Below are 15,651 nucleotides of genomic sequence, written 5' to 3'. Positions count from 1 at the left end.
GCTCACTGCGACCACCTCCCGGGTTCAAGCAATTTTCCTGCCTCAGCCTCCCGAGTAGCTGAGACTACAGGCATGCACCACCATGCCTGACTAATTTTTGTATTTTTCGTAGAGACAGGATTTCACCATGTTGGCCAGGCTGGTCTCGAACGCCTGACCTCAGGTGATACACACGCCTCGGCCTTCCAAAGTGCTGGGATTACAGGCGTGAGCCACCATGCCCAGACTTCCATCACAGTTTTCTCAGACATTTCACTTTTCCCTGGCTATGCGTAAATTTTCTCCATGTATCAATGGACTTGGCACGCACAGGGCCCCAGCCATCTCTTGTGAGCATGGTTGAGAGCTGGCTCCAGCTCTCCTTTTCCAGGGACACTGCCTCTTCAGAGTTGGTTAGTGTAGCAGCCCATGGGTTCTCTGCTGCGAAAAGGCTGAACCCAATCCTAATACTAGAGGCAAAAGTAAGAGCCTCGTACCACAGTGTCAAGGACCCAGGTAGGAGAGAATCAAAGGGCTCTAATTCTGGCTTAGTTTCCACCACCAACTGGCCTCGTAACATAGGACAAATTAACCCTGCTCTCTGGGTCTGGATTTCCTTGCATCCAAAGTGGGGGCTGAGCAAGATCACAACCAAAATGCCTACTAAGCTGGATGTGGTGGCTCACACCCGTAATCCCAGCACCTTGGGAGGCTAAGGTGGCAGATCGTTTGGGTCCGAGAGTTTGAGACCAGCCTGGGCAATATAAAAATACCTTGTCTCTCCAAAAAATACAAATACTAGCTGGGTGTGGTGGCACCTGCCTATAGTCCCAGTTACTCCAGAGGCTGAGGTGGGAGGATTACTTGAGCTTGGTAGATGGAGCTGCAGTGAGCCATGATCTGTCATTGCATTTCAGCCTTGGCGACAGAGCAAGACCTTGTCTCAAAAAAAGAAAAGAAAATGCCTACTAGCTCTTACATCTGACCTTAAATTTTGTCTGTGGCAGGACGGGGAAAAAGCACCAGCCACCTAAGTGGGCAGGGGGAGCTCGGATTTGGAAGTTATCCTTGTGCCTCTGCTCTTTGGTTAAACGACCTTGAACAGGTTATTCAACCTCTTTACGTCTCAGTTTCCTCACTGGTGTTTTAGGATTAAATGACGCTTGCGAAGGGTCTGGAGTAGGTAGGCACGCAGAAACCATTAGCTGGGACAGTGGAGGTCTTCCTCCTCCTCCTTTACCTGCCCCACAGCTGCATGTGAACCACCGATGGCGCCACCTTCTCCACCACCGCGGCGATGAAGTTGTAATTCCTCCTGAGCGGGCCTGCCCTTCTGCTCCCTATGAAGAAATACTGGGTCAAGAGTACGCCTCGAGCGAACCAGACCTGCTATCCTAGTTGGGAAAATGTTAAAGGCAAGTCAGTGTTCAAAAGGTGCATGGTGAGGGAGAATCCACGTAGCAGAAGGTAAAGAGCCCCTGTTATGGAGGAAAGGAAATCAGGAACAGAGAGGGGTCGAATCCAGGAGGCAAATGACGCAGGAGGACCCCGCGCAAACTATGCTATCTCAGTGAGGTCTTGTTCCTTTACGCTCCTCCAGAGTTAGAAAGTGTCCCCAGGGTGCGCGCCCCCCGCGGCTCACCTGTATCCCCGCAGTCCCCCCACTGCACAGGCACGGCCGAGATATTGCCCAGGCGGCGCGCGGCGCGGTTTTCGGTCCGCAGCGCACACAGGCTGGGGTAGGTGCGCCTGTCGCTGCCGCACACGGCCCCTCCCTTCGTCGGGCAACCGCAGGTGCTGGGGAGCCCGGGGCGCAGCGGCTTGAGGCACTGCAGCCCCGGGGCGCACGGCTGTCCCTGCGCCCCGCCGCAGACTTGACCCTCGGCCGCGGGGCAGACGCGGCAACAGCGGCACAGGTCGAGCACCGGCGTGGTCCCCAGTGAGCAGGTGGGCAGCGCGGGGCAGCGCGTGGGCTGGCAGACCGCGGGGCAGGCCAGCTGGGTATGTAGTCTCGCAGCCCCGGCCCAGAGGACCGGCACCAGGAGCAACAGCAGCCCCGGCAGGAGGCATCGTCCCAGCCCCGCGGGCCGCAGCTGAGGTCTAATCATCCTGCTCCTTCCTTCCTCGCTTCCACTCTTCAGTGACTTCACTCTGGACCTGCAAACGCTCCTAAATGAGAGACACTTTCTCCCGGCCATGGCGCCGCCTCCGCCGGCCCCCAAACTTTAAGGGACAGAGCCTGGCATACCTCTCCACATACACACCCGTACATCCCCTACCACCCGCCCCTGTCCGCGCCCCGGAGCCAGGTTCTCCCCCAGGCAATGAGGGGAAGGTCTCTAGCCCTACCCGGAGGAGGAACCTACCTCCTGAAATCCCTAAAACCGACAATGGGGGCAGACTGATAAGAAAGCTCACCCACCCGTGGTCAGAAGGTATTAGAAAAACACATGGCCATATTTCAGTATTTCACATGGTTTTATTACAAAACAAGCCACAAAACAGTTTTAGAAAAGTTTTGCTATATACCAATTAGGAGATCACATAAAATGAGAAGCGTAACAGTTTCCATGCACTCAGCCTAGTGCTTACTGCCAGTGCATTTCAGAGCTGAAACATCACTGCTTTAAAACACAGAATCATGCTACCCCTTCATAAGCAGAGGGGGAGGAGGTCAAACAGTATGTTTTTGCCAAACATTGCTTTATCTGAACTCTATCTAGTAGGAAGGACTGGCTGCCGCAGGCAATAACACAGAGAGGGAAAAGGAACAAAGGAAGAAAACGATGCTGGCAGACAAGATTTAACAAACCTGTCCACTTCCAACATGTCTAAAGTTTATAAACAAAGCTCACTTGGGGACACTCAATTTCCAAAATGCTGTGACCTCCACATATGTTATCTGATTTACACTGAAAACAAACCTACTAAATTCTACCCCTCAACTACTGAACCTGCTATTTATTCATGGGGTCCTTTTAGCCCATATAAGAGTATATTTATACTCAGAAATAGAAAAGAAAAAAACTTTTACTTCAAGTAGACTAAGAAGCTGGACCTTAAAACTTTCTTTCTTTCTCGTGGGAGCTGAGTATTCAACTCAGAAATAGATGTATAACTCCAATATTCTGAGCTGACACCAATCTCCATAATGCATGGCTCAATACCTTTATGATGTCTCACTTAACACTAAAGGCCAAATTATTTTTATCAACCATCAGCTGACATTGAGTAAGCAAGTCTTTTGAAGCTTTCAAAAGTAATGGATGGTGGCCAGGTGTGGTGGCTCACACCTATAATCTGAGTTCTTTGGGAGGCTGTGAGGCAGGAGGATCACTTGAGCCCAGGAGGTCCAGGTTGCAGTGAGCCATGATCAGGCCACTGCACTCCAGCCTGGATGACAGAGTGAAACACTGTTTCTAAAAATAAAAATTAAAGAATAATGGATGGCATTATTCTGCCATAGGGAAGACCACCTGAAATACTGTTACACACAGTAGGTCAAGACCACTTCAAAAGCCTTATGAAAACAGCACAACTCAGGCAAGGCTTTTATTCCACAAAGAAAATGCAGTACATTTTTTAGTTCCTTTAACAAAAAACTCAGATTTACTCCAGAGCCTATGCACTTAGTCACCAATCTATACTGCATCCCCACCCTATTTTTTCCATTTGGTTCAATTTTATACATTTAAAACTAACTGCTTTGGTCAAATACATACCATCTTTGGTTCACATTAAAATATTATGGTTTAAAATTGGCCAGAAGTTAAGAAATATCAACAAAATAGGAAGTTTGAAATACAATTTAGGAATGAGAATGGTTTCAGAGCTTGTTTCACTGAAGATAATCATTTATCTCATATTGAACTACATTAACAATGTTCTGGCCAGGTGCAGTGGCTCACACCTGTAATCCCAGCACTTTAGGAGGCCGAGGCAGGAGGATCACTTGAGCTCAGGAGTTTGAGACCAGCCTGGGCAACACAGCCAGGCCCTGTACATATAAAAAAATTAAAAATTAGCCAGGCGTGGTAGCACAACCCTGTAGTCCTAGCTACTTGGGAAGCTAACATGGGAGGATTGCTTAAGCCCAGGGGTTCAAAGTTATGATGAACTATGATCACACCACTGCACTCTAGCCTGGGTAAGAGAGTGAGACCCTGTCTTTTAAAAATTAAAAACAAGCAATGCCCTAACGTGGAATTCCCAAGTGTCTGCCAATTGACAAGAAGATTTCCATTTGACAATCTTAGTGTCCTCGTTTCCCTTTATCAGGATAATACCATATGGATTCTAAATATGTTTAATGTAACACATTCTCGAGAGATCTTGCTGAATAAGAAATCAGCTTATTGTAATGGCCAATTAATTTAGCAATAGTAATCTATCAGATAATTTATTTAAAAGAAAAGAAAGACAGAGATAAATGGGTAGATTTTCACAATGTAAACACCAAAAGAGGACATCTTTTCCGTGAGTCAGGGAATATTTAAAGAGATCTCACAAGTTCCCATTTTCATTAGATCCACATCACATATTTTGTGCTTTCTTTGAATAGCCAAAGAATTTTCTTCGGGAACATATGAGAGTAAAACCAGAGCTAAGGAGCTATAAGAATTTGGAATGGCTTCTTGAAACCATGCTGCTCCAAGTATGTCGTAATCACTCATAAATAACTCCCAAACCAAGAATTTCTGAGGGCAAAAGCACACCAGCGTGTACAGGAAAGGCAGAGGAAGGGATGGAAGGGAGAGAAAGAGGGAACAGTGTGGATTTCCTGTTTTATACCAGGACAACTAGGCCAAACTCAGTTTAAATGAATAGCTCCAAAGCAGTGCAGTCAGAAAAAGTTCTCAGGGTGACACAGACTTCAGGGAAACAACATGTCCTGAAAGAAACATGATTCCCCTCAAGCCACTAAGGATTTTCTCATCAAGTGTTTTCACCTCTGCATTAGATTTGGACACACAAAGAGGAGAGCATTTACTCAGGTAAAAATAGTTCTCTTAGTCTCTTCCTCTGGTCACTAATTTTTAACTTAAAAATACAATTGACTGATCTAGCTGATAAAAGTTACCGACAGAAATAAGCTAAGTTCTCTCTTCCTTTGAATGCTGGCAGCAATTCACCATATAAATTGGATGGAAGAATTCTCCCAGGGACACTGGAAATAGTATATTTTTGTCAAATGGAAGGAGGTACGCCCTAAAATTTGGGTGGGACACTCAATTTTGTTTTATTTTTTGAGATGGAGTTTCACTCTTGTTGCCGAGGCTGGAGTGCAATGGCGTAATATTGGCTTACTGCAACCTCCACCTCCCAGGTTCAAGTGAATCTCCTGCCTCAGCCTCCTGAATAGGTGGGATTACAGGCCTGTACCACCATGCCTGGCTAATTTTGCATATTTTTTAGTAGAGGCAAGGTTTCAGCATGTTGACCAGGCTGATCTCAAACTCCTGACCTCAGGTGATCCACCTACCTCAGCCTCCCAAAAGTGCTGGGATTACAGGCGTGACCCACCACGCCCACCCAACAATCAATTTTCTAGGCTCTTTTATCTGAGGAATTTCTGGCCAGCAACTCATAACCTCTAAATCAATGTTTCTATGCCAAGCTTCTTTGATTAAAAATCTCTCTCTCTCTAGATTCTTTTTGTATCTCTTCATGTTAAGTACATGGAAACTCATCCTATTACAGGGTCTGATCATGCAAGCACACAAGGCTTCATTCAAAGGGCAACAGCAAGAAGAAAGAGAAAGCAAGTTTGCAAGGGTACAAAACACACAGCGCTTAAGATTAGACTAACGCCGGCCCATTCCAAAAGAGCTGCGAGGCACCTGGACTGAAAACAAAATGAAAAAACTAAAACAAGGACAAGGAAATAAAACTTGGTCAGTGGTGAAACTGGACTTCCAGCCCCCTCTGGAGAGGAACTGCTAAAATAATCCCTCTCCAGGAAGACCTCGGAATAGTTAGAATAGAATAGGTAGCTTCCTCTCCACGGAGTATGCCTACAGGTCTAACCTAGTGACTTCCCCAAATTAAATACACTGCACTGAAATCACGCACACACACACATACACACACACATACACACACACACACAGCCAGCTGGATGGGCCCCTCCCTCCCAAAGAACATCCACAGGAATATGAGTGACATAAAGGCCTCTGACTACCCTCCAATAAGGTAGAGAAACTGAGTCACAGTCTCCTTCTCTCAAGTCTTCCCTCCCTCCCTCCCACGGCACTGTGCTCCATCACACATCAGAGGTCCGTATGTTTTCATCATCAAGGTTGAACATAAATGGCTTCTCCTTGGGGTGCTGGGGCTCCGATCTGTGCCTTATCCTGGAGCTGGGCAGCACCCCAGCAGTGCTGCCCTCCCCAGGACGAGGCGTGAACAAAGAGTCCTCTGAAGCCTCTCCAGCTGGAAGCAGCTTCTCCCCAGTCTGGGGGACAGGTGTCCAGGGCTGCCAGGAGGAGGCTACAGAGGGGGCTTTGCAGAGGGCTTTCTTTTCCTCCAATGGTGGCCGCCCCCTGCACAGGATAGAGTTGGGCCCACTTGAAAGGCTGGAAATTCCAGGTCGGGTCAAAGAAATGGATCTAGAAAAGGAGGTTTCCTATAAAATTAAAAGGAAGAAAAAGACACAACAAAGTTAGGGCTTTTCAGACAATGTTGATCACAGAGTCCCAGGAAGAGTACCCAACCAGGATCACCACCTCGTAGGTCCAGGGACGCTTGCCTACAAAAATGAAAAACGGTCAACGGGATTCACTCCAGGTATGTCAAGGTCAGCCTGGCAGTGAGACTTGCAGGACATACCAGAAATTCTATTTCTCGGCCGGGTGCGGTGGCTCATGCCTGAAATCCCAGCACTTTGGGAGCCTGAGGTGGACGGATCACCTGAGGTCAGGAGTTTGAGACCAGCCTGGCCAACATGGTGAAACCCCATTTCTACTAAAAACACAAAAAAATTAGCCAGGCGTGGTGGCATGCACCTGTAATCCCAGCTACTTGGGAGGCTGAGGCAGGAGAATTGCTTGAACCCGAGAGGCAGAGGTTGCAGTAAGCTGAGATCGTGCCACTGCACTCCAGTCTGGGCGACAGAGTGAGACTCCGTCTCAAAAAAAAAAAGAAATTCCATTTCTCTATCCAACCCTACCTCATCTCCTCCCACAACCAAAAAGAGAAAAATAAAAATGTGTACCCAAATTAGTAGAATGAGAAAAACAAGCAAGACAGCCTGAGGCTTCAGCTGCATCTCGGGACAGGGATGCTTGCCTACATCACCAAATAAAACATGCCTGTCCGAGGGGAGTTCATCTCTGAGTTGACACTGTGCAACAGAAAGGAACTGACTTACTCTGGGGTGGCACTTGAGGGCCTGGACAGCTGCCCCAATCTCCTTAATCCAGCTGTGCATGTCTTCTGGACTGTCCGCCTGCAAAACATCCAAGGCTCTTACCAAGAAATTTTAGGCACTGTGATTTCAGCTTCCAAGTCTCTGACTCAATATTAAGTTTATAAAATTACACCATTAGGGGTGGAAAGCATCTCAGAAATCATCTAGTCCAGTAGCTTTCACACTTTCAAGGACATGTTTTCCCTGTAATATCTTATTTGACACCCAATAAATAAAACCGCTCAAAGTGGAGCTGCTCTGAAATGGGGTACAGGCTGTGGGGAAGGGGACAGTTTAAGACCCCATTCCCCTGCTAAAGTCCGTCACTCCCTCCGGAAAACAAATGATCCAGTCTAGCCTCCTAGTTTTACAAAAAAGGAAAATGAGGCCCAGAAAGCCAAAGCCCAAGGTTTATGGCTGATAGAGAGTCGAGTTCTCCTCACTCTCAACATAGCTGCCTTTCTACTCTAACTATCGGAACAGAATAATCCCACTTTCAATTCCAGCCCTATTAAAGCCAAATCCTACTGTAAATCCTCCAAGATATGTACTGCCTTCAGAAATGGGGCTTTTCGCAGAATATAAGCTACTGGGTCTGTTTTGAAATTTACAAGGAACTCAAACAACTCAACAACAACAACAAAACCCTAAATCATCCCATTAAGAAGTGGAGGCCAAGCGCGGTGGCTCATGCCTGTAATCCCAGCACTTGGGAGGCCGAGGAGGGCAGACTACCTGAGCTCAGGAGTTCGCAATCAGTCTGGGCAACACAGTGAAACTCCGTCTCTAATAAATGACAAAAAATTAGCCGGGAGTGGTGGCGTGCACCTATAGTCCCAGCTATTCAGGAGGCTGAGGCAGGAGAATTGCTTGAATGCGGGAGGCGGAGGTTGCAGTGAGCTAAGATCACGCCACTGCACTCTAGTCTGGGCGACAAAGCAAGACTCCGTCTCAAAAAAAAAAAAAAAAGTGAGCAAAGGACATGAATAGTTTTCAAAACAAGACATACAAGTGGCCAAAAAGCATCTGAAAAAATGTTCAATATCCCTAATCACTGGAGAAATGCAAATTAAAATCATGATGAGATATCATCTCATACCAGTCAGAATAGCTATTATTAAGACAAAAAATAGATTCTGGCAAGGATGTGGGGAAAAGGACCGCTTATACACTGCTGATAGGCATGTAAATTAGTGCAACCTTTATGGAAAGGAGTAGAGAGATTTCTCAAAGAACTAAAAATAGAACTACCATTCAGTTCAGCAATCCCACTAGTGGGCGTCTCTCCAAAGGAAAAGAAATCATTATATCTTCACATGTGCCCCCAAACCTAAAATAAAACTTTAAATTTTTTTTAAGAAAATCATTATATCAAAAAGATACCTGCACCCGTATGTTTATTGCAGCACTATTCACAATAGCAAGGTCATGGACCCAACCTAAGTGTCCATCAACAGAGGACTGGATAAAGAAAATGTGGTGTACATATGTATAATGGAATACTACTCATCTATAAAAATGAATGAAATCATGTCTTTTGCAGAAATATGGATGAAACTATCATCTTAAGTGAAACAACTCAGACACAGAAAGTCAAATACCACCTATTCTCACTTATAACTGGGAGCTAAATAATGTGAACACATGGACATAGAGTGTGAAGTAATTGTCACTGCAGACATGGAAGGGTGGGAGGGTGGGAGGTGGGTGAGGGATGAGAAATTACTTGATGGGTACAATGCACAATACTCAGGTGATGGTTACAGCGGAAGTCCAGACTTCACCAATAGGCAATATATTCACGTAACAAAACCGCACTTGTACCCCTTAAATTTATACAAAAAAAAGAGTTGTGACTTTGCTATTGTGAATAAAACTTTAAAAAAAATTTTAAAGAATCGTGGGACTTGGAGCACCAAGCTTTACAATATGTGAAGGATGAAGCTGTTAAACTTAAGTATTTCCTCCCAGAAACAACCTGTAAACCCCAGAAGGGGGCAGCAGCGGCTCTACGAAAAAAGGGAGGAAACTCCAGCGGCCTCTCTACTGCAGGTGGAGCCTGTCCGTGCCCTCCAGCTTTATAGGGGTTGAGTTCAAGTGAACAGAGCAAACGCTGGCTGAGGACCCCACCCCGTGTTACGCGCTGCATCAGGTGCCAGACACAGAGATTCGACCAGGTGGAATCTCCAGAAATATGCCTGTTAGCCTTCCTCTGTCTCCAGCATCATCCCCTAACAGTCCCACCAAAATACACACTCGTGCATTGGTGTGCACGTGCAGATGTCTGTGCCACCACCACACAATAGCCCCCAAAGGTCTCCACATCCCCCTTCATCCTCCCCATCCCCAAAGTGACTCCTTCTCTTTGCATTCTATCAGGAAAAACATGACCAGTAAAACAAAAATTCTCAAACCTGCATCCCTATCCCGTCCTGTCATCCCAAAACAAACCCTCCTTTGTTAGATGTGTGCAGGAGACACCTACAAGGGAAACCATTCATGTCCTGGTGCACGAGGGCAAAAAGGGTATAGTGACAAGTGCCCAAAGCGAACACCTCTCCAACGTGTGCTCTACCTGCAAACTTACTAGCACTCCCTCCCCGCTTGACTTTTTCCAGTTACTTGACAATCTGGTGGTTTCCCAAGAAAAAGACAAACCCATCCTTGGTCCAAAAAGATCACTAGGATAAGGACTCCAAGAAGCTTCCAGAAGGTTCATTACAAATATCAGGGCTGGCCTGTTCCACAAGCTTAATTATTGAGGGAATTAAATGACCTCAATTAGGAAAAGCTGTTGAAATAGGGCCGGACGCATAGAATGGGCTCTGTAAGTAGCAGATATTATTGTTGTTTTCATTGTTATTATATGATATGAGAGAAACAAATGAAGCCTTAAAAACCACCATTTACAGATAAGCGCATTGCCCTCTCCATAAGATCTTTTCTCGGTTTCCTCATCCTCAAACTGCAGATAATTCCTACCTCAAAGATCAAATCATCAAGATCAAATAAGATCATGTATTTGGAGGTGAAAAAAAGGTTATTTTGAATTTGAATGAGATGGATGTGATCGTCCATTAGGAGAAAAGCATTTATTAGAGATTTTCCTCCTAGAGAAACAAAAGATGATTTGGTAGGAGGCCTATGAACTGAGGGAGAAACAGTCTCCTGTGTCACATAGGAGATCTGACATTTTCATTAAACAGTCAGGAACATCCCCAGGATGACAATCTGATAATCAGTTTCCAGGAGTGTTAAGCTATCTCCATGATCTTTCCAGCAGTCTAGTGAAATGCTCCCCACCATGTCAAATGCTGCCCCCACAGGCCACAGGCCACCTGCCTAACTGCACTTTGAAGTACTGCCTCCCCACAAACTCCTTCTCCAGGAACTGTCGCACAGCAAGCCCAGGTGTCTTCACCCAGCCTCTGCTTAGCAAGAAATCACAGAATCACAGAAAACTAGGAATATCTTGATTTAGATGGGCCCTCAAGTGCAAGAATCAAAACACCAACTATTATTCTTGGATGACTACCTAACACAATTTGTTATTTTTTCCCTGTTTTCCTTTTTGCAAGTAATAAGGGCTCATTAAAGATAACATAGAAAATAAATGTACAAAAATAAAAAACTGAAATCGGCTGGATGCTGTGGTTCAAGCCTGTAATCCCACAACTTTAGAAGGCTAACGTTTAGAATGTGGGAAGATGGCTTAAGTCCAGGGATTCAAGACCAGCATGAGGAACAGAGCAAGACCTCTTCTCCCTAAACTTTGCAAAAAAAAAAAAAGGAAATAAGAAAAAAATTAAAATCGCTTTAAAACTTCACAAAATTCTAAAATAACAACTGAGAGCAAATCCAGTCATTTGCTATTCATTTTTCTTTGTTTTCCAAAATACAAAGATACATTATATCTTGATTTTTTTTTCCAGTTAATAATAGAAGGATTTTTCCATGTTATCAGGCGTCTTTGTAAACATTTTCAGGGGATCCAAGTAGATTATACTATGGTTCACTCACCTAGTCCTCTAAAACAGTGGTCCTCAACCTTTTCAGCATAGGGATCGGTTTTGTGAAAGACAATTTTTCCACGAATGGGGAGGGGGATGACGGGTGGTTTCAGGATGAAACTGTTCCACCTCAGATCATCAGGCATTATATTCTCATAGGAAGTGCACAACCCGGATCCCTCACAGGCACAATTCACAAGAGGGTTCACAGTCCTATGAGAATTTAATGCCGCTGCTGATCCGACAGGAGGCGGAACTCAGGCGATAATGTTTGCTCTCCTACTGCTCACCTCCTGCTGTGCGGTCGGGTTCCTAACAGGCCATGGACCAGTACCAGTCCACAGCCCAGGGGTTGGGGATACCTGCTCTAAAATATATTTTGAATATTCCCTATTCTCCTCTTATATAAATAATGCTGCTACTCACATCTTTGGGGATAAAGCTTTTTCCATATTTAGGAATATTTAGGAATCCTCAGCTCCCAAGGCAATTACTAAATTAAAGAATTCACACCCTTTTAAATCTCTTGTTACATCTGGCCAAAGGGATTTCTGGCCAATAATATATATTTCATTTGCCAACATTTTTGTTACATGCCCCCTTGCTAGAATTAAATATTATAATTTTTTAAATCTTTGCTAATATGATAGGTAAAATAATTAAATCTCTTTCTTAAAACATTTAGTAATTAGTGAAGATGGAAATTGTTTACTAGTTATATTTCTTCCCTAATTCTCTAATTCCTTCTTAAGAACATTTTTTGGTCAGATAACCTACATAGTAACTCAGCCACGAAGATAAACGCTACCCCCTAATAAATGTTATTTTAAAATACTGCTCAAAAAGAAAATCAGATATTGCAATTAATTCCATATGAGAAGAAACAATATTATTTTATTGAGATAATTACAACCTTTTTTTTTTATTTTTTAATTTTTTTTGGAGCAGCGTATCCTGGCCTCAAGCCATCCTTCTGCCTCAGCCTCCCAAAGTGCTGGGATTACAGGCATGAGCCGCCAGGCCTGGCCTATAAATCTCTCCTAGTAGTTTCAAGAACTGGGATTCATGAGAAACAAAAACTCAACGAAACTTCAAAATTGTATGCAAAAATTATGGTTATGTACATATCTATTTTTATGGAAAGCCTGTGCTTAGCTTTCATCAAAATCTTAAAACCACATCACAAAGTAGCTTCATGAACCAGAGGTTTAAAAAAAAAAAAATCATAGCTGAAGTCTACACACCCATGATGAATTACCATGAGACTAAAAACATGCTTTAAACTCAGTAAAACAAAAAAGGAAGCACCAAGGTCATAGCTTCATCTCTTCCTGGTATGCTTATGTGTGTGCACCTGTTTCTGGAGCTTGGTTCAAAAGAAAAAGTAGGGTTTCTGTCCTTGAGGGCAGTTTTTGAGATGAGTGGGACAGAGGGTATTAAAATGAGTCATTGCAGCCTGTAGTTTTATTGCAGTTCAGTGAGATTCTATTGACCATCTAATATAAACCCAGCACTATAATAGATACAATGGTTTGAAGCAATGAATTCTAGAGGCCATAAAGGCTTCCATATCTACCTCTGGTTACTGCCATTGCTGCTATCCAAAATTTTTAGGCAACTCCTCCTTCATTCTATTCTCCACCTCTGCAGCCCTCCTTTCCCAAGAATTAATCCTATCTCTGACACAGCCCTGCCACATATGGTTGTGTAGATTGCACACTACATAGTTCTAGGTGACATCATTCACCCTGTAGTCTAAATTAAACAGTAGTATCCAAAGAGCTCTAATGCAACACTCTGCAACTCACTTGAGTCCACATATTGCTACCCTTGTCCTGACATAGCACCCTAGTTCCAACAATGGGGCTTATGCCAAGCTAAGCCCAGTTTGCACCACATTTCTCATTTCGAATAATTAATTTCCCTTTTGATAAACTACCTAATTCCCTTGACCTTCTATGAATGGGAAATGGGGAAATGGTGACCTCTGCTTGCCTAGTATCTCAAGAATTGAAATGTGATTTTGAACTTTTGCCCAGAACTGAGAACTGTTTACCTGCTGACAAGCTTGCTGAAATCACTGGCCTTTCTACCTGCTTAGACACCTGGTTACTTCCAGATCTTGGATTTTTGGTCACCATGATCCATTTGCCAAGACACCCAGTTACCCCACGTTGGTCTTTCCCAATAGAGTCAGACTTTCCTGGTTGTCTGTGATCACACCCTCTACATCATGGGTTCTGAATCAGGCTGCTCTTATTTTTGTCTTTTCTTTTGGTTTACTTTTGTTTGTTTTTAGAGACGGGGGTCTCACTGGGTTGCCCAGGCTGGTGTCGAACTCCTGGGATCTAACAATCCTTCCATTTTAGCCTCCCAAAGTGCTGGGATTAGAGGTGTGAGCCACTGCTCCAGGCCTGGACCAGGCTGCTCGTAAACAACCCAAGTTGGCAAGTCTTGCTCCAGCACCTGGTGCTTCCTAGTTGGTTCCATAATTCACTGGATTTATTATGATCTTGCACAAATAATTTACCTTCAAAGCCTTCATTTTTCTGTGTGTAAACTGGAGACAATTTCAGAGACGGCTGAGATTTAAGTGATAAAATTATACTACTTATAGTACTTATACTACTACAGTACTTATACTACAAAGTGATAAACTTTAACTTATACTACCCGTAAGTTGCTTAGCACTATGCCTGGGACATCTAGGTGTCCAAAAAATGGTAGCTTTTTGTTAACAGACAAGACTACTACAGTGTGAGAAATCACAGGGTACAAATTATACATAAATGTGACATCTGAGTTAAACAGTTAAATGACCAATACCTAAGTGGTTAGAATCTAACCCAAGTCTTTCTCTTCTGCCTAGGGAGTCTTCTCCACCACGATCTGCCTGCTCTTTGGTCTAGCTCTCTTAGATACTCAAGATGAATGGTTCTTTCTGGCAGATTTACTGAGCATAACCTTGGGGAGCAGGTCAGAAGGACACTTTGGCACGGTGGGTAAAGCTACCAGCACCTTAGGACCAAACTCTACCAGTAGTCATGTTCTTTCACCTGTTGTGTGAAACACAATTTTGATTGATTGATTGATTGATTGATTGATTGATTGATTGAGACAGAGTCTCACTCTGTTTCCCAGGCTGGAGTGCAGTGGTGTGATCTCGGCTCACTGAAACCTCCCCCTCCTGGGTTCCAGCGATTCTCCTGCCTCAGCCTACCGAGTAGCTGGGATTACAGGTGTGCACCACCACACCCAGCTAATTTTTGTATTTTTAGTAGAGACAGGGTTTCACTATGTTGGCCAGGCTGATTTCAAACTCCTAACCTCAGGTGATCTGCCCGCCTTGGCCTCCCGAAGTCCCAGGATTACAGGGCGTGAGCCACCGTGCCTGGCCTAAAACACAATTCTTACTTAGAACAAATGACTGACATACAAATTGTCAGTTAAACTTATTCAGAGTTAGGTATTTGGTAGATTTTTATCCCCAAAATGAGTAAGTTTTGAGCTTTCAAAGCAAAAACTAGAATTTCAAAAAACTTCCAGCTACCTCCATGAGCTTAATAGTTTTCTACACTCAAAGACTGTTAATGGTATTAGTGGTGATACCTTAATGATGTGATTTTGGATAGTACATAATAAAATGTGTCAACATTTTGAATATCTGCATACCTCAGTGAGACCATTACTTTCCAAATGACCAGTACATGCTGCTAAAAACCATGCATGGATAAAAAGTATCTATTCAAAGTGCAAAACTGACCAATGGATTTTAATGTAAGAGTATAAAAATTTCTTGATATGGCTTCAGATTCTACATTGCACCTAAACATTAAGAAATTAACATTTGTCAAGTTTTGGTATAGAATCAAAGAATATCCACAATTATCTTAAAAGGCTATTAAAATATTCCTTTTTTTCCAAATACACATCTGTGTGAGGCCAGATTTTCTCCATATTCTGCAATCAAAACAACATATGGCCACAGATAGAATGCAGAAGCAGATAGGAGAATCCTGTTGTCTTCTATTATGCCAGCCATTAAAGATAGATGTGCAAAACTGTAAAAACAATACTATTCTTGCTATTTTTTAGAAATACATTTTTTCACGAAATCTGTTTTGCGAACTTATAATGAGTTTACGTTTGCCTTTTTTTTTTTTTTTTTTTTGAGACAGGGTCTTTGAAAGGTCTTGATCTGTCACCCAGGCCAGAGTGCAGTGGCGAGATCATAGCTCACTGCACCCTCAAACT

At 43.8% G+C, this 15,651-nt stretch overlaps 2 protein-coding genes across 2 annotated transcripts in view; both read right to left on the bottom strand.

The window, feature by feature from the left end:
- The window catches only part of HTRA4 (HtrA serine peptidase 4), a 25,259-nt gene extending 22,902 nt beyond the window's left edge, over window positions 1-2,357 (bottom strand). The window contains exons 1-2 of the mRNA XM_011993591.1: window positions 1,622-2,357; window positions 1,220-1,319 (exon numbers count right to left, since the gene is read on the bottom strand). Of these exons, the coding sequence (XP_011848981.1) occupies window positions 1,220-1,319; window positions 1,622-2,177 (656 nt within the window). The 5' untranslated portion in view covers window positions 2,178-2,357. The remainder of the gene's footprint in view (window positions 1-1,219; window positions 1,320-1,621) is intronic.
- Window positions 2,358-4,558: 2,201 nt separating this feature from the next.
- PLEKHA2 (pleckstrin homology domain containing, family A (phosphoinositide binding specific) member 2) overlaps window positions 4,559-15,651 on the bottom strand; it is an 82,183-nt gene continuing 71,090 nt past the window's right edge. Inside the window, exons 11-12 of the mRNA XM_011993356.1 lie at window positions 7,349-7,426; window positions 4,559-6,604 (exon numbers count right to left, since the gene is read on the bottom strand). Of these exons, the coding sequence (XP_011848746.1) occupies window positions 6,242-6,604; window positions 7,349-7,426 (441 nt within the window). The 3' untranslated portion in view covers window positions 4,559-6,241. The remainder of the gene's footprint in view (window positions 6,605-7,348; window positions 7,427-15,651) is intronic.

This window comes from Mandrillus leucophaeus, unplaced genomic scaffold, assembly GCF_000951045.1.
Source record: "Mandrillus leucophaeus isolate KB7577 unplaced genomic scaffold, Mleu.le_1.0 Scaffold111, whole genome shotgun sequence".
NCBI classification, from domain to species: domain Eukaryota; kingdom Metazoa; phylum Chordata; class Mammalia; order Primates; family Cercopithecidae; genus Mandrillus; species Mandrillus leucophaeus.
Note: the sequence above shows the minus strand (reverse complement) of the source record. Positions and strands in the feature narration are given on the sequence as shown.